The sequence below is a fragment of the Corapipo altera genome, unplaced genomic scaffold (genome assembly GCF_003945725.1).
Source record: "Corapipo altera isolate COAL_440 unplaced genomic scaffold, ASM394572v1 55, whole genome shotgun sequence".
Classification (NCBI taxonomy): Eukaryota; Metazoa; Chordata; class Aves; order Passeriformes; family Pipridae; genus Corapipo; species Corapipo altera.
This window is the reverse complement of record NW_020884882.1, coordinates 5699304-5717763: the sequence shown is the minus strand read 5'-3', so window position 1 is coordinate 5717763 and position 18460 is coordinate 5699304. Positions and strand designations below refer to the sequence as shown.

The window sequence follows — 18460 nt, the reverse complement described above, 5'->3', positions numbered from 1 at the left end:
GGGGCAGAACAGAGACAGGGGGTGTCAGGACAGCCCACCCGCAGGGTGGTGCTGGGGGCCAACCGGGTGGCCTGGCCCAAGGGCACTGTTATTGAGAAAAGGGCATTGAAACCAACCCTGAGAAACACCACGTGGCTTTATTGGCAGTGCCGGCCCACTGCTGGGACCGGGACCCCCTTGGCCCCTCCACCACCCCCCAAACCACATCCTGGCCCGGCGGGACAGGACCGTGCTGGGGCAGAGTGGGAGCACCAAGCGGGTCACCAAGCAGGAGCACCAGGCGGCCCCTCGGTGTGAGGGCCAGCAGCAGCCCCATCACAGGGGGTCACAGCCAGGGCAGGACCCTGTCGGTCAGAGTCCAGAGGGGCTGGTGGGGGTACAGGGCCATCATGCCCTGGGGTGGGCAAGTCAGTGCCATCAAGGTAGCAGAGTCCTCCTCGCCCACCCAGCTCCTGGGGGAGACATCTTCCTCTTGCAGGGCTACATCCTGGTGCTGTGGTCCACCTAAGGGGGATGAGATGGGAAGAGGTTGGCTTGGCTGCCCCCTCCGTTCCCCCCCACCCGTGATGGGGATGGTGGGGCCAGGTGCTCACCGAGGCCTGGCGCCGCTCCCTGCTGACGTGCTCCACGGCGTCGTGCACGGAGGGAAAGAAGGAGTGCTTGGTGATGGTTGAGCTGAAGAAGTTACCCCGTTCCAGCTGGGCCAGCACGGGTCCTGTGTGGAGGGAGAAGCATCTAAAGTGATGGCACCTAGTTAAGCCCCCCACCCCCCACCTGAAGCAGCCTCCCGCCTCCTGTGTTGTGGGGGAACACCAGGATCACCACCAGGGACCCAGGCTCAGATTGGATCCATGGGACAACCTGCGGCACCCATCCCCTGGGGAAACCCTGGGCATTGGAACACCATGGAGGGACCCCCAGGCCAGCAGCTGTGTGCAGGAGGGGTGGCCATGCCCGCCAGGGGCTCATGGCTCTGCAGATCCCCCTCACCCGGGCAGCTGGCAATGAAGACATCCACTTCTATGTCACGGAAATCCCTGAAGATCTGCAAATGGCAGAAAATATTTTACAAAGGAGGAGGGAGGGGGGGCCACCCCACAGGGCCTTGGATGAGGCTGCTGCCCTGGGCTCTTACATTCTTCAGGATCTTGATGGAGACAGTATCCACAAAGCTGACAGAGCTGAAGTCCAAGATGACGGCGTGGAAGCTGGGCTGGGGCAGCCCCAGGCTGCGCAGGGTGGGCTCCGAGGGCGCACTGCTCTCCCCTGCACTCAATTCAATCACTGCCACGCCTGGACCGTCCTCTGTGTTCTGGGGGGGGAAGGAGATCCGGTGTCACTGCTCTGGGGCTGAAGTCCCCTGGGCTCACCCTACCCTACAGTGCAGTGTGGGTTGGTGAGGCTCTTTGGCTGCACAAGGGCATGGGCAGTGGGTGGTCCCAGGAGTGGATGCCCCTCTCACACCTTGACCCACTTCTGGGCTCTTTCCAGATGTGTCGAGACCCACCCCTCTGCCCAGTGCTGCTCTCTGGAACTGGGCTCATTAGCTGGCACCAGGCCAACCTTTGCTCTTGCTCTTAATTCTGATTAACTTACCAAAAGGTTAATGACTATCTGGTTTCACCACCTAATCATTAACAGCCTGGCTTTCCCCACCGACCTTGGGTATGACGGTGTGACCCAGTTCAATCCCAGTGCCTTTCTCACCCATTGGCCCCAAACTGAGCTGGGAACTCTGTGGGCCACCAGGCCAGGCCAGTACATGGACAATAGGGACAGAACCAGGCAGAGAGGCAATGCTGGGTGGCACCAGAGCGGTCCCCTGTGTCAGGGAAGCACCTTTTTCCTCTTTGCCTTTTCCTTCTCCGCTTTCTTCTGTTGTTTCTTCAGCTTCTTGAGGGCTTTCTTCTTCTTCTCAATGAGGCGGTCCACATTGATGCCGCTCTGCGAAGCAGTGCAGCTTTGTGTCCCCAGCTGCCCCACTGCTATCCTGGTGTGGGCAGGCAGGGGGACACGGGGAGCACTGGGGGGCTGGTGATTCTCCTACCTTCTTCTTCAGGGCATCAGCATACAGCTCCACATTGGCAAAGTAGAGGGTGCAGGAGGAGCGGAAGATCTTCACACCAGGGACCTCCTGTGCCTGGGGGCAGATGGGCAGGGTACTATACCCAGGGATGAAGCCACCTACTCCCCTTCCCTCCCTTCCCCAAAATGCCCCCAGCTCCTTTCCCCAGCGAGCAGCCGCTGGGGGTGCATTGGAACACCCCCCATTGCAGGTGGCTCTTCCCCCAGCCCGGTGCTGTTACCATCTCATATTCCGCCACATCCCTGTAGACATCGGTGTTGGAGATGCGCCCCAGAATGGAGTAGTGGGGGCTGTGGGGAACACAGTGAGGGGCTGAGGTCACCACGGGCTTCTCCTGCCCTCGGGATGCAGCATCAACCCCAGCCCCAGGGTACTCACAGCTGGGTGCGGAAGATGACCGTGAGCAGCCCAAAGGCCACCGAGGCCGCCAGGCCAATGTCCAAGTTCAGCAGGAGGGTGGCCACAAATGTCACAATCCAGACCATCTGGAGAGGGGACACGGTCAGCTGCAGCATGGCCTCCCCCGAGCACCCACAAGCCTCAGGGAGGGTGGAGAAACCCTCTCCAGGGACAAGAGCACAGCCCCAAGGCTGATCAGCGCCTTACCAGGTCCACTCGATTGGATTTCCAGAGCATACTGAGGTCATTGAACTGCTTAAACATGCCCTTGAGGTTGATGATGATTATGGCAGCCAAGATGGCCTAAAAGAGAAGTCTCTGCAGCTATGAGGAAGCTGAGGGCAGGCCTAGGAGTGGGCTTTGGTTGTTCTGCTGCCACACTACCATGCCATGGGATAGGCACAGGGGTGGGATGTGGCACAGAGGCCATGGGACTAGTTGTACCTTGGGCAGGTCATAGAAGAGCTCTCCGATCTTCAGGATGGTCACCAGGATGACCAGAGATGAGAGGACACCAGCTACCTGTGTGGAAGGAGAGAGGGAGGTGAGGGGTGAGCCCCCACTGCTCGCTGTGCTGCCTGCCCCTGCTCCAGCCCCACAGAGGGAGGCAGTGTTGCCCAGACCCACCTGACTGTTGCCACCTGTGGTCTCCTGTACCAGGCTCCGCGACATGGAACAGCTGATGGCAAAACACTGGAAGAAGCCTCCCAGGAAGTTGCAGAGGCCCAGCGCAATCAGCTCCTGCAGGGACAGAGCAGCAGGAGGGCAGCACCATGCTTTCCTCTGGCTGCAAGGGGAATCTTGGCTTTCACCCAGGGCGGGGTCCCTGCACCTCAGAGCATCACCTGGTTGCTGTCCACTTTGTAGCCATGCTTCAGGGCAAAGATCTTGCCCAGGGAGATGCAGATGGCATAGCCAACCACGGCAATGGCAAAGGCATTGCCTGCCACCTGCCCAAAGTAGCTGAAATTAGGGACCACAGGTGGCTTCAACCTACATTCAAGACAGAGAGATGTGGCTCAAACAGGGGTGCTGTGGGTGGCTGTGCCCCTGCCCAGCCCCCGCCACCACCTGGCCCTGCTCACCCGCTGGGGATGGTGCCCACCACGGAGATGCCAAATTTGTCATTCAGGTTGACACCGTAGGAGATGCCAGTGGAGATGATGATCTGGGGGAGAATGACTGGAGTGAGGCAGGGCCTTTCTGCACAGGGACCGTGGAGGAGGAGAAGGAGGAGGAAGAGGAGGAGGAGGAGGTGGAGGAGGAGGAGGAGGAGGGCATGACGTGTGCCCTGGAGCTGCACTCGCCAAGGAACCCCATCCCACGTCTCCCCTCCCTGAAAGGGACAGGAATATGCATGGCTGCATCCCCACAGCAAGATGGGGCAGCTCTGGGTACCGTGATAAGCTCGATGGGGATGGGCATGGGCAGCTTGGCGGCAAACTTGTGGTTGAGCTCTTTCACAATGAAGATGGCCACCATGGCAATGATGGCAGTCACCAGGGTGCCCACGTTGGTCTTTGGCAGCTTCTTGCAGATCTCAATGACAGTCTAGAGGATACAGAATGAGGGAATGTGCTCAGGAAATCAGATGTCTCACCCAGAAGGTTTATGGAGGCCTCTATGTGCCCCACAGGTGAGCCCCCACTTACTGCAAACAATGAAAGTGGCCCTGAGTACTCGCCCACGGAGACCCCAAAGACATTCTTGAGCTGGGAGACGAGGACATGCACGGAGGCAGCAGTGGTGTAGCCACGCACCAACGGGTCCGAGAGGTAGGTCACCACAAATCCAAACTGCAGGAGACCCAGGGCCACCTGAAAGAAGAGGCACCAGTAGTGACCCACAGCTTACAGCCCCCTGTTCTCTGCTAGACTAGGCTGGGGCCACATTACCTGGAAGATGCCTGTCAGGACAGTGACGGTGGCCACCAGCTCCACCCTGGCAGCATCCCGCAATGCCTCATTGACCGTGGCGTTGCTGCCATTGACGGACTCCAGGAAGTTCTCACTGGGCAGCAGGGACTCCGTCAAGCTCCCGATCATGACAGAGATGACGGCAAAAGGACCTGGGGACAGGTAGAGTGTGGGTAGGGAGCCCAAGGTGAGCACCAGGACCTCTTTGAGGGTACCTCTTAAGGGGTCAGCTCCTTTCCCCTCCAGCAAGGCTCAAAGCCCGCCTACTGTGCTTTGGCTCTGGTTTGGCCAATCACCTTCTTGATGGGGCAAAGTAAAGGCAAGAAAGGCCCCCCCAACCATTCATGTGGCAATGCTGTGCCACGGATGAAGGCTTGTGCCTCTCATCCTCGCTCCCTCCCTCCCCACCATTGCTGTCCAAGCACGTGGTCCCTCAGCTCACCCACAGAGTTGTGCCTTGATGTCCCAAAGAAGAAGTAGAGGAAGACAGGGTAAAAGGAAGAGTAGAGACCGGTGACGGGTGGCAATCCAGCCAGCAGTGCATAGGCAAGACCTGGATGGTGGAGCAGGGAGAAATGTCATGAAGGGCCAACTCCTGGCCCCCCCCCCAACCCACAGGGAGCCCCTGGAATCCTGGGCATCACTCACCCTGGGGCAGGTGCATGATGCCCACACTGAAGCCTGAAGTAATGTCCCCCAGGAGCCAGTCTTTGACTGGGTAGCGGGGCAGCCAGTACAGGAAGGGCAGGAAACGGAACAGCAGGGACTTGGCAGCGGAACCTGTGCATCTGGAGGGAAAGGAGTAGGAGCTGAGGCTGAGCACAAGTGAAGGGGTTTGGGGACATCAGTAGGGGTAGACAGGGCCCCACGAGATGCAGTGGGTCCCATGGGACACCAGGATCCATCCATTGGAGCCAGATGTCCCTCCAGTCAGGAGAACAAAGTAGGGACACGGGTACTTGAGCTTAGGGGAAAGGATCCCCAGGTCTGCAGCTCCCCATGGTGGTGGGGCTGGGCTGTACAGTGCCTGGTGAGGTCCAGGCACATCCCCCTGGCCATATGGTCCTACCTGATCTTGCGGAGACGCACCGAGGGCTTGGTGGGAGGTTTCCTCTGCGCCACCTCCTCCAGTTCAGCCTCACTCAGCACCTCACGGGGTGCTCGGTGGCTCAGTGCCATTTCTGCTGCCATGCCCACCTGACCTTCCTGCATGCCAGTCTACTGCAGGGACATCAGGGACAGCTCAGCTACATCCCCATAGCTGGGGACACCCAGCACCCTACCCGCACCCCAGCCCCTCCTCCAACTCCATTCGCCACACAGAGCCATCCCATCTCAGCCAGGCGAGCAGGATTGGCCCTGAGGATAAGCATGAGCCGAGCTTTAGGAGTCCTGAAGCAGCGGCAGTGGCTCACAACGCAGGTGGGCAGGGAGGGAGCTGAGGCTTCGGGAATCAGTGCTGCCCACTCCTGCCCCGCACCAGCCCCCTCTGCCCCACTGGAATGCACAGGCGGGGTCTGTCAGCAGAGCTGCCCCAGGGGGGCTCCCCCTCTGCCTGCCCATGCAGGACCCACCTCGGTGCCCACCACCCTTCCCCTCCGTGTACCACAGCAGGGCAGGGCACAGCTGCCGAGCAGAGCCCTGGCCATCCCACAGCCCTGTCTGCAGACTTTGTCCCTTTGCGCATGAGGGGAGCAGGAATGTGAACCCCCGGCAAAAGTCACAGCTTTCCATGTCTCTGGCAGTGTCCTCCCCTGACCACTGCACTGGAGAGTCGAGGTGAGCCTGTGGTCAGAGGAGGGAGGCTGGGCTGAGGTCTCACCCTTCTCAGGGCTGGGATGGTGGGACTGAGGCATCTCCGTATAGATCCACAGTCTGATCTTGCTCAGGGCTCAGGCTGAGAGCTGCACCATCCTGCTGGGCTCACCCAGCTGGTGGCCTGCCTGGTCCTGAGGTACAACTGGACCAAAAATCCCCTCACAGGTTGCCTGGGGTTGTGCCAGCCCGAGTCCCTCTGTTGCCCCGTTATCACTCCTACCTGCTGTGCCCAAGCTGGTCAGGAGCTGGCAGGGAGGTGCACACTCTGCTTCCTCCTATTTATTAAAGCCAGCCCATGATCTTTGAGACACCGCTCCCTGACTCCTGCCCTTCCTCCTGCTCTGCCGAGAAGCTGCCTGCTTCCCAGCCCCACTGCTGCACCCATGGCACCCACCCATGGCTCCCCTCTATACCCTGGTGTGCTGAGTTCCTCAGCTGTGGCAGGCCCAGAACTGTCACCACTGTCCCCAGAACCATCCCATACTGGGGACTGTCCATTCCAGTCTCAGCTCCTGGTCTGCAGCCACACCCAGGGTGCTGCCATGCCCAACCACCCATGCCAGGTGCAGAGCAGTGGTCTTCTTGCCATTGGGCACATCCTGGTGCCAACCTCCTGCCAAGAGCTGCTGGGCACTCACCACCCCAGGGCACTGCTCAAGGTCCTGCCATCATCCTCCTGTGCCCCCACGGCTCCTATGGGCATCCCTTCCCCACCCCATGTCCTGGAGCAGGAGCTCTGTCCAGGACAAGAAGGGCTACCCACAGCCTCAGGTCATAGCATCCGGAGTATTTTCCACAGCCCCTTGCTTACCTTGCTTGGAAGAGGTGTGCTGTGCCCTGTGGACTGCCCCGCTCTCCCACAATTTGCACAGACCCAGCCGTTATCTTGTTCCAAAGGTCCCCAGCGGGCACCAGAGTCCCACTGAACCCCTCATTCCTTCCTGGGCTCCATCATGACCTAGAATTGGTTTCAGAGAATTTCTGAGTCATGCTTGGCCTGGTCCCATAGGGACATGACCGCAGAAATCCAGGCACCCGTAACTGACTGGTACCAGGGTGTGGGGTGAAGGCAGTGGGCAGGGCCAGGCATCAAAGAGTCCTGGGTCCCCTGGGTGGTGGGATAGGGCTGGAGAGCAGAGTAAGCAGTGACATCCAGGGCCACAATTTCCAGAGTTGGAGCAACTCGTCCCCCTCCCTGGTGTAGGGTAACCCATGGCCACCCTGGCTCTCCCTGTGGTGAGCATGACCCAGGTCCCACAGCAGCCATGCACCTTTCAGGTAGCAGGACTGAGCCTCCTCCCTCAGCCTCTCCCACATCTCTGGCCCCTGCCATCCACCCACATGCCCATCAGTCCCACCGTGGCCAGGTAAAGGCACACTGATGCTGACACAGGCACCATGTGACTGTTGCCTCCTCATTGTTTATTCACTCACCCAGCAGAGTGAATCAGAGGCCATCCTAGGGCTCCTGCTCGGAAGCAAACAGCACCAGTGTCATTTAGTGCCTCCTTATCGCTGCTCCTTGTCCCCACCCGTGCCATTCCTTCCCACATCCCAGCGTCCAGCCCCTGACCTGCACCCTGGGCTGGCCACTCCACCTGTGACTTCCCCTTGCCACCCCAGCCAGCTCTCCCTGGCCCTTACCCCCTCCCCCCACAGCCTCAAGACCTGCAGGACAGGACCACAGCTCCTGGCACTGCCACTGCAACTCCCAAGGGCCACCCTGAGCTGGCCCCCAACTGCTTAGAGGATGGAGCCTGTGAGGGACGGAGGGATGACAATTGATGGTGACCCTTGCTCAGGGTGCTGTGGATCGATGCTGCCCTTCGATCTCCTGCTCTTTCCTCTTCAACAGGAAGGGAGGGACAGAGGGCATCAGGATCACGCTCGGCCTCTCCTCCACACGCTTTCTTCTCCTTGCTGGCAGCCAGCTTGACACCGCTGAGGTCAGGCAGCCTTTGGACAGTGGATCTTCTTCCCTTGGTCTAGGTCCGATTGGGGGTGCCAGCTGCTGCCAGGCACAGGCCCCACGGCTAACCACAGCCACTGTGGCACCACAGCCCTGCTGGCAGTGCTGGGGCCACTGGCAACCACTGCAGCCGATCCCAGCTCTGGGTGAACCAGCCTGGACATAGCCTAGTTCAGGCAACTGACAGCACCTGAAGTCCCTGTCCCCTGGTCACCTCACCCTGTTCCAGGTGACTCCCCTTCAGCCTACGAGTTGGCTGGGAGCTCCCACCCAAGCCTCCTCCCACCATCAGCTCAAGCCCAGGCGCTGCACTTGTTGCCCCATCCATGGATCCACTGCACAGGGAGAGATGGCAGAGAGGCCAGCACCATTTTATAGACTTTTATTTCCAAATCTGGCGCTTCCATGATACACTTTTACACAGCCAGAGAGGGGGCACGGGCATCTCCCCGCTCCCTGCCAACAGAATCAGGAGACAAAGAGAGGAAAAAAAACCCAACCAAACCCCGCAAAGGAAAAAACCCAAACCCAAGGAGGATGCTCCCCAGAGCCCAGGTCACAGCACTACAATCAGGGACCAAGCCAAAGACTGGTCTGCAAGAAGTAGACTCCTGCTTCTTGACCGGCCCAGGTCTGCAGGGACGGCCACCAGCTCCACTGCTCTCTTCTTTTTGGCACTTGTCACTTGCTCTCCATTTGGCACCGGCATTAAGAGCCCCATATCCAGCTTGGCAGAAACATGGGCCCTACAGCACCATAGGCAGGGAATCCCAAGACTCTGGTGCCGGCACTGCACAGCCGGAGAGAAACATGTAAACGAGCTTGTTCCCAAAGGCAAAGATGGGCAGCATGGAGGGGCCTGGCTGTTCCCAGCACGTGGGGTCAGCAGGCTTTCCCTCTGCACACTGGTTCCAAATGGCATGTAAACATGTCAGCAGGCCCTGCTGTCCTCATCCCTGGGAAAACAGTGAGCCTGCCTCATCAGGGCTGTGCCGGGGGGCCAAGGCACCCCCCCAGTCACCAGCCCTTCTGTTCCCTCCGCGCTCTTCCCACTGACTCTGGGATGTAGCCAAGAGGCCTTGGCTTCCCCAGGGGCCTGGAGGACAGCAGCACAAGTCCTCTTCTGTAAACATGTCAGGCTGGGCTACAGTAAGATGCTACGGTAGTGTGGCAGTAAGGCAGTAAGGGGCACACGGTCACACGGCCCCAAGAGCACCACGGGGCGGCCGAGCAGAGGCACTGTGCTCGGCTGGTGAGAGGGAGCATGCCAGCCCCCTGAGCCAAATGCCCTGGCCCGAGACTGGGGTAGGCACAAAGGAGTGTTACTTCATGGCAGGGCTAGTAGGAGCCCCAGGCCAGGCCCCAAGCTGAGCAGAGACACCATCAGGGCAACCTGAATTTCCAGAGAGGGCAAAGTGCTGTTTATCTCCATCTCCCAAAATCCAGGCCACTCTGAGCTGGGGTCCTCTGTTAGTCAGAGGATAGCAGATATATGCAGAGCTCCCAGGGATCCAGCTAGATACAACTTTTATGGGCAATGCTGGACCCTGAGACTGAAGTCACATCATGCTCCTGCAGATGCTAATCCTCTGCAGAGGGAGCACTGGCTCTGGGAACAGCCTAGCCTGCTGCTGAGCAGGACAAGGGTCATCCAGCTCCTTGCCTGGACCCACAAACCAACAGAGATTTGCTTTGTAACATCCAGGTTAAAGAGCACAACACCCAGTGGGTAAAAACACAGTGCTCCCTTGAACAGAGGTAACCAGCATCGACGAGACTGGGAGCATCCTGGTACAGGACAGGGCTGCACAGCAAAGCTTGTCTCCTCCCCAGCAGGTCCCTACTCCTGAATTTGCTGCCCCATTTGTCTGTGCTCTCACTGGCACACAGCCCCTCACCGAGGTGGGGCAGCCCCAAGGGGGAGGGTTTCATGGGAGGGCAGCGGGAGGCCTGGCTGCATGGGGCTGAGGGACACCAGGCAGGAGGGTGGCAAGACACGTGTGGAGCTGCACAGCGGGAGGGTGGGGGGCAGCAGGGCCAGCTGTCCTGCAATGGGGCTTGGGCAAAGCAGTGCCAACAAAGACTTAAGGACTGCCTGGCACTGTCTCTCCAGTCCACTGGGACTGTGGTCCTCATAGCCCCAGGGAAGCTGGCAAAGGGCTGTTGGTGAAACAAATGCTCCAGGTCCTGGGAACAGACCAACCGTAAAAATAACCATAGAAATTTCTTTTCTCTCTGATTACAAAGATACAAAAAAGTAGAAAACCCTCCCCTGCTCCCACGTCCTGGGCTCCATCTCTGTCCCTCTGCCACTGCCCACCCTCCACACACACACACGCACACCCCATGTACAAACAGCTCACAGAGAAAGAGCTCAGCCCCGGCAGGTCGGAGTTGCCACCCTTGCCCAGTACTACCTGTCACATCGGGCAGGTGATGGGGAGCACAGCAGCAGTTGAGAGCCTGGAGGTTCCTGGCAGTGGGTGGTGTGCGCTGCCGGCCCCTTGGCCCACAGGGCAGGGGAAGGCAGGGTTGGTTTTGGGCCTCTGACCACCATCAGTTCTGGCCCCTGCCCCCTGGGGACACCAAACCTCAGCTGGCAGTGCCTGGCGAAGGGCTCTGCTTCTTCCATCTCTCTTCTGGACAACTTCGGCCCCTCAGGAATGGCCCTCGCTTCTCATTATTCTTCTCAGAGGAAAGAAAAACAGCATTAAGACATGGCATCTCCCCTGGGTTCCAGCATCCTTCCCCTGCTAGGCCAGATGGGGACAGGGCAGAGACTCACTCCCATGTCAGGGCAGGAACAACTGTATCCAAGTCCCTGAGTTCAGGGAAGAGGAAAGGAGGGATGAGGTGGTGTGGGGTGTGGTAGCAGCAGTACCAGCAGTGAGCAGAGCTGGAGGGGAAGAAATGACAGAATGGGACAGGGTCTCTGGGGAGAAACATGGCTGGGGCAGGCAGAGCTCCCCTAGGATTTGGGCTCCCTCCTCTCCAGCCAGCCTGGCCCTTGCATACATCTGCTCACTGGGACTTAGAGCCAGCACTGACCAAGGGGACCAGCCATGAGGCCAGCCTGGCTGCACAGAGCATCATCCCTGAATCCCCACAGGCCACAAGCAAGGGCCATTGTCTCTGGCAGAGTGGGTAGACTCACACAGATGTTCCTGCCCGTGCTGCACTGCAAGCACCCAGAGCTGTCACACCTGAAGCTTCTCCCTGCCCAGTCACTGTTCAGGACCAGGAGACACCCCGTCACCCTGGGGGCTCACCCTTACACAGCCTTCTCCCTCCAAACCAAACCCCTTTCAGGAAGAAGCCAAGCAGGTGGACAATGCACAAGATCAGCTGAGGAATGCACAAGAGCTGGCTGAGGAAGGAACACACTTACTCTGAGTCTGGTGAGAGCTCCGAAATGCTGTGGGACGTGGCAGAGCGAGGCGTCGAGGGACACATTGCGGAGGGTGTTGAGGTCTGCAAGGCAGAGGGGGTGGCGGTGGTCTGGGGGCCTGAAGGCGTGCTGGAAGATTGCACTGAGGACAGGACGGAGGAGTTAAAAGAAGCAAGGATGGAAGAAAGGATATCTAACTGTTCAGTGGAAGGATGTCGGCTGGGAATGGCCTCCAGGTTCTCCCTAGAAGGTTGTCTCCTTGACAGCGGTTCTAGGCTTTCCCTAGACAGCTGCCTCCGAGAGAGACTCCCCAGGTTGTCCTGTGAGGGCTGCCTGCTAGGCACTGTGTCCAGAGGCTCTCTGGAATTAGATCTTCTGGATAGAAAGTCCAGCTGCTCCCTTGAAGCTTGTCTAGCTGATGCTAGCAGGTCCCTTGAAGGCTGTTTTCTAGAAAGTAAATCCAATTGCTCTCGAGAAGTATCTCGACTTGGTAACATGTCTATTCGGTCTCTGGACACTTGCCTGCTTGGCAGTGTGTTTAGCCACTCTCTAGAGACTTCTCTTACTGGCCCACAGTCTAGCTGCTCTCTTGACCCAAATCTGCAGGGTAAAGTGTCAAGGCAGTCTCTGGAGCCCTGTCTCCGGGGCAACGTGTTCCCATGATCTCTCTGACTGGGCCTAGCAGCGAGTAGATCCAAGTTTTCCCTAGATGCATGTCTGCTTGGGATACTTTCCAGGTGTTCAGTAGACCCATGCCTGCTGGGGATAGTGTCCAGCTCCTCCCTGGACCCATGCCGACTGGGCACAGCTTCCAAGCACTCTCCTGAGTTGTGTCTGCTCAGCTGCTCCCGGGACATCTGTCTCCTCATCAGCATGTCGAGCTGCTCCCGTGACGAGTACCGGCTGGCTGGCTGCGACAGGCTGCCGGCTCCAGAGTAAATCCTGCCGTAGGAGGCAGCAGGGACAGCCCTGTGACCCAGCGTGGAGGTCTTGTACCACGTCAGCTCATTGGTCATCCTGCCAACGGATGGCAGGCCCTGGAGAGTCGGTGGGTACTGGAGACGGTTCTTCAAAATCCCTGCACCAGACAGAAAGAGAAGGCAAATCTTCGCACAAAAGCAAAAAGAGCATGAAGACCACGGAGATAAGCCATACCTCCCCAAGACCACAGCCAGATGGATCTGATGCTGTCAGGCCAAGTCATCCTGACACAGGCAAGGCCACCCTCGCCCACTTGCTCCAGGCTGTTACCTTTTCTCTGCCGTTGGGTCTGGGTGAGGGAGTTCTCATCCCCGCTGGTCAAAGCCAGGTCTGGCTGATTATTGTTGGCTGCATCCTTGTTGATGTCAAATCCCAGCTTCCGCTCAGAGCCCCACTTCTGCAGGGAGCAGGGGTGAACCTCGCACTCGCCCAGAGCCGGCCAATATGACATGAGGTCATTGCCGTCCACATCTGAAGGAGGCAGCAGAACAGGCCCCAGGGAAGAGGGAGAGAATATTTCCGTGAGCAGCAATTGAGCCATCACAAGACATGGCCTGTCCCCCAGGGACCTGAGCTCATCCCTTTCCCTGCCAAAGCCCTGGGACTTGCCTTTGGGAGTGGTGTTGGCAGGGTTAGTGAGGAGGCGTTCGCTGTGTGCCGCCCGCTTGAACTGGCGCTGGAAGCGGCCCCGCAGGCGTACGTTCTCCTCGCTCTCCGAGGATGGGATGGAGAGGCTGCGCTCTTCATCCAGAGACAGGTCACTGTCAGAGTCCGAGTCCTGGTCTGCAGGAGCACAGTGTGTGTCAGGGAGATGTTTGGAATGAAGGTGAGAGAGGCTTCTGGTGGCAGTGCCAGGAAGGTGGAAATACCCTGGAGCTGACCACCCTTACGAGAGTGACTTACCCCTCCCTGCCTTTCCCTCAGCAGCAGCCTGTGCCAGCTGCCCTGGCCCTATCACCAGGTACCCATGAGGAGCCTGGCTCCCTCTCACTGCACCTCCATGTAAGGCAGCTGCAAACAGCCATAAGATCCCCTCTGCCTCCTCCTCCAGGCTGAGCAAACCCACCTCCCTCAGCCTCTGCTTGTTTGCCCCATGCCCCAGCTGTGAGGGTGGCTCCTACTAGTCTCACTCCAGTGAGTCAAATGTCTGTACTGTACTGGACAGCCCAGTATTCCCACAGATCCCGCAACAGCCAATGTTCCCTCTCTTGCTTTCTCAATCTCTAGCCCCTTGGGGCTTGGCTAGGCCCTTTGCCATCTGTCCAGGAGGAGGCTGTGCTAAATGACACAGTGGCTGCCTCTCCCTCCTACCCAGTGTTTGGAAGTCACAGCTGAGCATGGGGTGGAGGACGTAACCATATAGCCAGAGCCTGCACTGGGAAGAATTTCCTTAAGCCAGGAGTTAATTTAGGATGCACAGAGTTGGCCCCAAATCCAGGCACAGGGCTGAGTCTTACCTCCCCCAGCATCACGGTGGAACATGGCCACGTCGATGTCCGTGGGTCCGGCATGAGCCAACAGGCTGTGATCCAGGACTGAGCCCTGACGTGTCGTCACGTTGTCTCTGAAACACAGGAGGTCCAAATGGTCAGGAGCCTCCATCTGCCCGGGCACTGTGGCCCCCCAGAGCCCCATTCCCTACCTGAGGTACGCCCGCTGGCTGGAGTGAGTGCGGGCAGAGCGCACGCTGCTCACTGAGGAGACTGTGGAGGCCCCCAGGGTGATGCGGATGAGCCCACTCTCCTCAAACAGCGCTGTGTTGTTGTAGGCACTGGGGCCCTGGGGAGGGCAGGGAGAGGGTATGTTAAGGAGTTGCTATGGCAGCTGCCATGGGGAAGTGGGGACATGCCTGTCAGCTCCAGTCCCAGACATGCAGCCTGACCCCAGAGCCCCGGGCTGCTCTGCTCTCTCCCACCTGTGTGCTCCTCGTGGCCTCCTCGCTCTGCCCTTTCTTGCCGAGGCAGGCCAGCTTCCAGGCCTCCCACACCTCCTCATTTAGCACACAGAACAGAACCAGCACAGCCAGACCCTGTGGGGAGAGATGCCTTAAGAGACAGCCCCTCATTGCCAGCTGACCTGCTTGCCCACAGCACCAGTGGAGGGACAATCCCTGGCTCCTCAGGAGCCCAGCACATTGGCCCAGCCACCAGGACTGGGATGCACCAAAGACACCCCAAAACTGATCGGAGGTACCACCTATGGTGGTCATGGGTGAGAGAGGAAAAGGTGGGGTATCCTTCTGGCTGGCAGTAGCCAAGGAGCAGATGGCAGGGTCGCCTGCAGCAACACCAGCCACAGGGGTAGCAGGAGGTTGGCAAGGTGCTGCTGCAGGTCTGATTTTGGGTGTCCAACACTTCTGCTGCACGCTATTCTCTTGCTCTGCCCTCTGAGAGCATGGAGATACCTTCCCTCCAAAGATGGGCCTTGCTATCCTTGGATGTCACCTCTGAACCAAACACCTTGCAGCCACCTCCTACTCATCAGAGGCACAGCAGCAAGGACTGGCAGGAGTCACTGCCAGTCACAGCGTCACAGTGGTGACAGCAGAAGGGACAAGGAGCACAGCAAGATGCTGGGAGCTCAGTGCAGGCCACCCACTCTCCACAGATGGCTGTGGGGACCACAGGGATGCTCTCCTGGGCTCACCCATGCCCTCCCCAGCAGAGGCTGGGCAGTTACCTGGAGGCTGCAGAGGACAGTGTAGAGGTAGTGGAAAGCCAGGACACTGTTGTTGACAGCCAAGAGGCCAAAGAGCCAGGTAGTGCTAATAACTAGAAGCAGAACAAAGGAGCTCCGTAACGTCATGCTGGAGAGAGAGAGAGACAGACAGACAGACAGGCACACAGACACACACCAAGAGGTTAGTGCGTACTGTTAATCTACAGTCTAGTGCTCACAGACAGAGATCCAGAGGGGAAAGCGATCCTCTCCAGCCCTCCCTGTCATTCCCAGCACTGTGGGCACATCCCTGCAAAGCGGTCCAGCTCCTGCCAACTCCCAGGCCTTCCCTTCTGGATCACACATGGCAAACACAGGTCATCTGGAGCCACAGAAAGCTGAACCATGTTCCGGGGCTGGCTCAGAAGGGAGTGGGAAAAGGTCCTCAGGAGCATGTAGGAGAGGAAGAAGCAGGTGCTGGTAGCTGACAAGGGTGAAGTGTTGAATCCAAGCAGACACATGGAGTGGCTGTGAGGGCAGGTGGTGAAGGAGGACCAGTTGGTGGGTCAGTGTGGAGATGAGGACGTAGGAACAAGAGGAAAGGACAAAATTTAGGAAGGGTTAATGTGGCTGGCAGGTGTGGGAGAGGAGAGTGGCTGCGAGGCTGACACTGATGCACAGAGGGGCCCTCTGTGATGGTGGAAGAAAGAGGATGGTCACTGAAAATGCTAAAAACCATGAGCTGTCTGAGCTCTGCTGGGAGCTTGGCCACTAATACTCACAGAACCGATTTCTTCTTGGTCTCCTTTTGGCCTGGGGAACAGGACATCTTGGCCACAAGCAGGAACATGACCCCATTCATCTGAAAGCGTTGGCACCGATTAGAAGCTGTGCCAAGGGCTGGCTCTGACCTGACTTCCCCAGTGCAGAACATGGGCAGACTCCAGGTCCACCAGGCCCATGCAAACATCCCCTCCTTTCCCCTTCATGCCCGAGCCATGGCCTCCCCCAGATTTGACTGGAGTGAGGAGGGACAAAAAGAAGGCCTCTAACTGAGGGAGGGGTGGGTACATAGAATGGGGCAGGCAGTGGGCAGCCAAGGAGGAGCAAGTGCCCATGGTGCGGAGAAGGGAGGCAGGAGAGGGTTGTGGGTGAAACAGGACAGGGTTTTACCACAATGACGACAGTAATGGGGCCTGCAAAGCTCCAGACCAGCTTATCATGAATGGAAATCCAGCAGAAATCGGGGTTCCCATAGCCCTCGGGATCCAGGCCAACAGCCAGCCCTGCAAGAGGAAGAGAGAGGTCAGGTCCAGACCCAGCAGCCTTGGACTTGTCCAAGCCATATCAATCCCATCACAGCACCAAAGGCAGTGAAGAGGCTCTCTCCCTGCTCCTTGCTCTGTGCACAGGCTTCCCCACCACAGGGAAAGACTGCGAGTCCCAGCACCAAGGGTCTTTATTTCCTTTTCCCCAGGTATCCCTGATACAGCCCAGCCATTCACTGCCAGTAACAGGTCACCCAAGCATGCAGGCTTAGGAAAGCAGGAGACCTCAACTTCAAGTCCTGGGATAAGCCATGGGGAGGTGTGCTGAGAAATTATTTCTCCCCAGGAGGCAAGAAAACAGCGCTTGATACATGGTCCCCAGCTGACCACCCCAGCACTGCTTGCTGCCAGCACTGCTGTCCATGGCAAACCCACCTTCAGCTCTCCACATGGGGTGAGCTGGGTAATACCAGGTGGTCCGGAGACTGCTGAGAACCAGCACAAATGGTTTTGTCATGGCTGTAGGACAAGCAGCTCTTACCAGTGATGATGGCAGGCACTCCCCAGCCAATGGCATAGTAGAAACGCATGGCCCCGAAGTTGACGTTGCGGGCTTCGGTCTGCATGCGGTAGATGTGGAGGCCCTGGACGAAGAGCCAGGCGAAGGTGGAGAGGAAGAAGCAGTGGAGGAGGATGGCGATCACAGTGCAAAGAAACTGGGGAGACAGAAGCCACTCAGAGGTGGTGCCACTGTGCCAATGCTAATGGCATCATCCACACCTCACCCTCACCCCCACGGGGGTGCTGGTTCAACCACAGACCTGGTTCTCAGTGCGGTTGATCCCCAGGAGAAAGAGCAGCTCTGAGAAGAAAAGGGTGACTGATATGTTGGAGTGGATGCCACGGGTGTTGGACTTGAGGCCTTTCAGGCAGGTCAGGAAGGAGAAGGTCAACAGCAGAGACACCAAGGAGAGAGACACCAAGGAATAGGTGACAATTGCCAGTGTCTCCAGGTCACCTTCCAGTTGCTGAAGCAGCAGAGAACCAAAAGCAAACAGTGGTGTTAGGGGCAGACACAGGATGCTTGCAGAGCTCTCAAACTCTAGTTATGCCCACAAGAAATTTTCTGCCTGTGCCTGTTTATTATTATTTAACAGTCTCCACCACTGCCCACAGCCCCACGGGCAGAGTTTACCTCTCGGTGTGAGCTGTCCATCAAAACCCCAAAGGTGCCAAACTGGGAGCACTGGCAGTGGACGTGCGTGGTGTTTCGGTACACAAGCTCGCAGTCCCTGGCTGTCCAGAAGCCAGAGGGGTTGGTCCTGCAGCCACCAAAAAGCAGAGTGCACTTAGGAGAGAAGACAGATGAGTGTGGTGTGTGGGGGAGGAACTGCAGAGAAGATGGGTGACTGGCAAGGCTCTTCTGCCAGCAGATACAACTGCACTCCTACAGCTTAACTACTGGAGTCAGAGTGTGGATGTGGCACTCAGGGACATGGGTTAGTGGTGGGCTGGAGAGTGCAGGGTTAACAGTTGGACTCAATGGTCTTAGAGGGCTTTTGCAACCTAAACAATTCTACAACCCTGCTGTGCCCTCCCAGCAGGGAACCCCACCAGGAGAGAGCTGAAATCCCCCACATCCCAGGGCTGCCCAGGTACACAGACTGTTACAACCAAGGAAATCTGGGGAATGAGGAGGTGTCTGGGGAAAGCAGCTCAAAGAGAGTGGCCCAGACATGCTTGACTCACAGGTTGGAGTGGTTCCACTGGACACAGAGAGGTTTGCTCCTGTTGGCTGTCTCAAGTAGGTGAAATTCCAGCACAAGAGGGGTTTCCAGGGGCCCTTGCAGGAAGGTGTGATTGCTGAACACAGACACACTCACGATGGGGGAGTTCATCACAGGATTCTTGGGGAGCCTGCAAGGAGCAATAGAGCTCTACCATCACTTTGCATGGCATCTGCAGACCCTTGGGGAC

The 18460-nt window shown here is 58.2% G+C and overlaps 2 protein-coding genes across 8 annotated transcripts in view; both read right to left on the bottom strand.

Annotated features, from left to right (window-relative positions):
- Nucleotides 1-118: 118 nt before the first annotated feature.
- On the bottom strand, nucleotides 119-7144 carry SLC26A6 (solute carrier family 26 member 6). Of its 7 annotated transcripts, XM_027640252.1 has the most exons (20): nucleotides 6008-6255; nucleotides 5471-5619; nucleotides 5050-5189; nucleotides 4844-4954; nucleotides 4381-4553; nucleotides 4138-4302; nucleotides 3884-4036; nucleotides 3571-3653; nucleotides 3331-3478; nucleotides 3113-3226; nucleotides 2930-3007; nucleotides 2693-2788; nucleotides 2465-2571; nucleotides 2307-2376; nucleotides 2048-2140; nucleotides 1840-1944; nucleotides 1136-1312; nucleotides 991-1045; nucleotides 594-715; nucleotides 119-504 (listed from the first exon to the last, which is right to left on the bottom strand). In XM_027640252.1, the coding sequence occupies exons 1-20, from the start codon at nucleotides 6086-6088 to the stop codon at nucleotides 481-483; spliced, it is 2244 nt and encodes a 747-aa protein (XP_027496053.1). In that variant the 5' UTR covers nucleotides 6089-6255; the 3' UTR covers nucleotides 119-480. The 7 variants fall into 7 exon arrangements, with proteins under 7 accessions (XP_027496053.1, XP_027496059.1, XP_027496058.1 ...); XM_027640258.1 differs by lacking the exon at nucleotides 119-504 and having other exon boundaries at nucleotides 601-877; nucleotides 6008-6258; XM_027640257.1 differs by lacking the exons at nucleotides 119-504; nucleotides 6008-6255 and adding an exon at nucleotides 7031-7144 and having other exon boundaries at nucleotides 601-1045; nucleotides 5471-5622.
- Nucleotides 7145-8553: 1409 nt separating this feature from the next.
- The window catches only part of CELSR3 (cadherin EGF LAG seven-pass G-type receptor 3), a 31534-nt gene continuing 21627 nt past the window's right edge, over nucleotides 8554-18460 (bottom strand). The window contains exons 22-35 of the mRNA XM_027640250.1: nucleotides 18233-18400; nucleotides 17679-17805; nucleotides 17305-17511; nucleotides 17025-17199; nucleotides 16389-16501; nucleotides 15998-16077; nucleotides 15237-15363; nucleotides 14473-14586; nucleotides 14200-14336; nucleotides 14015-14121; nucleotides 13167-13340; nucleotides 12828-13028; nucleotides 11577-12654; nucleotides 8554-10873 (exon numbers count right to left, since the gene is read on the bottom strand). Of these exons, the coding sequence (XP_027496051.1) occupies nucleotides 10846-10873; nucleotides 11577-12654; nucleotides 12828-13028; nucleotides 13167-13340; nucleotides 14015-14121; nucleotides 14200-14336; nucleotides 14473-14586; nucleotides 15237-15363; nucleotides 15998-16077; nucleotides 16389-16501; nucleotides 17025-17199; nucleotides 17305-17511; nucleotides 17679-17805; nucleotides 18233-18400 (2836 nt within the window). The 3' untranslated portion in view covers nucleotides 8554-10845. The remainder of the gene's footprint in view (nucleotides 10874-11576; nucleotides 12655-12827; nucleotides 13029-13166; nucleotides 13341-14014; nucleotides 14122-14199; nucleotides 14337-14472; nucleotides 14587-15236; nucleotides 15364-15997; nucleotides 16078-16388; nucleotides 16502-17024; nucleotides 17200-17304; nucleotides 17512-17678; nucleotides 17806-18232; nucleotides 18401-18460) is intronic.

Excerpts from the sequence above, each read along its gene's own strand:
- SLC26A6 (XM_027640251.1), bottom strand. The coding sequence starts at position 6,088 with ATGCGCAAAGGGACAAAGTCTGCAGACAGGGCTGTGGGATGGCCAGGG. Across the intron at positions 3,227-3,330 it reads ACAAAGTGGACAGCAACCAG|GAGCTGATTGCGCTGGGCCT; the intron begins GTGATGCTCTGA and ends CTGTCCCTGCAG. Across the intron at positions 3,008-3,112 it reads CCACAGGTGGCAACAGTCAG|GTAGCTGGTGTCCTCTCATC; the intron begins GTGGGTCTGGGC and ends CCTTCCACACAG.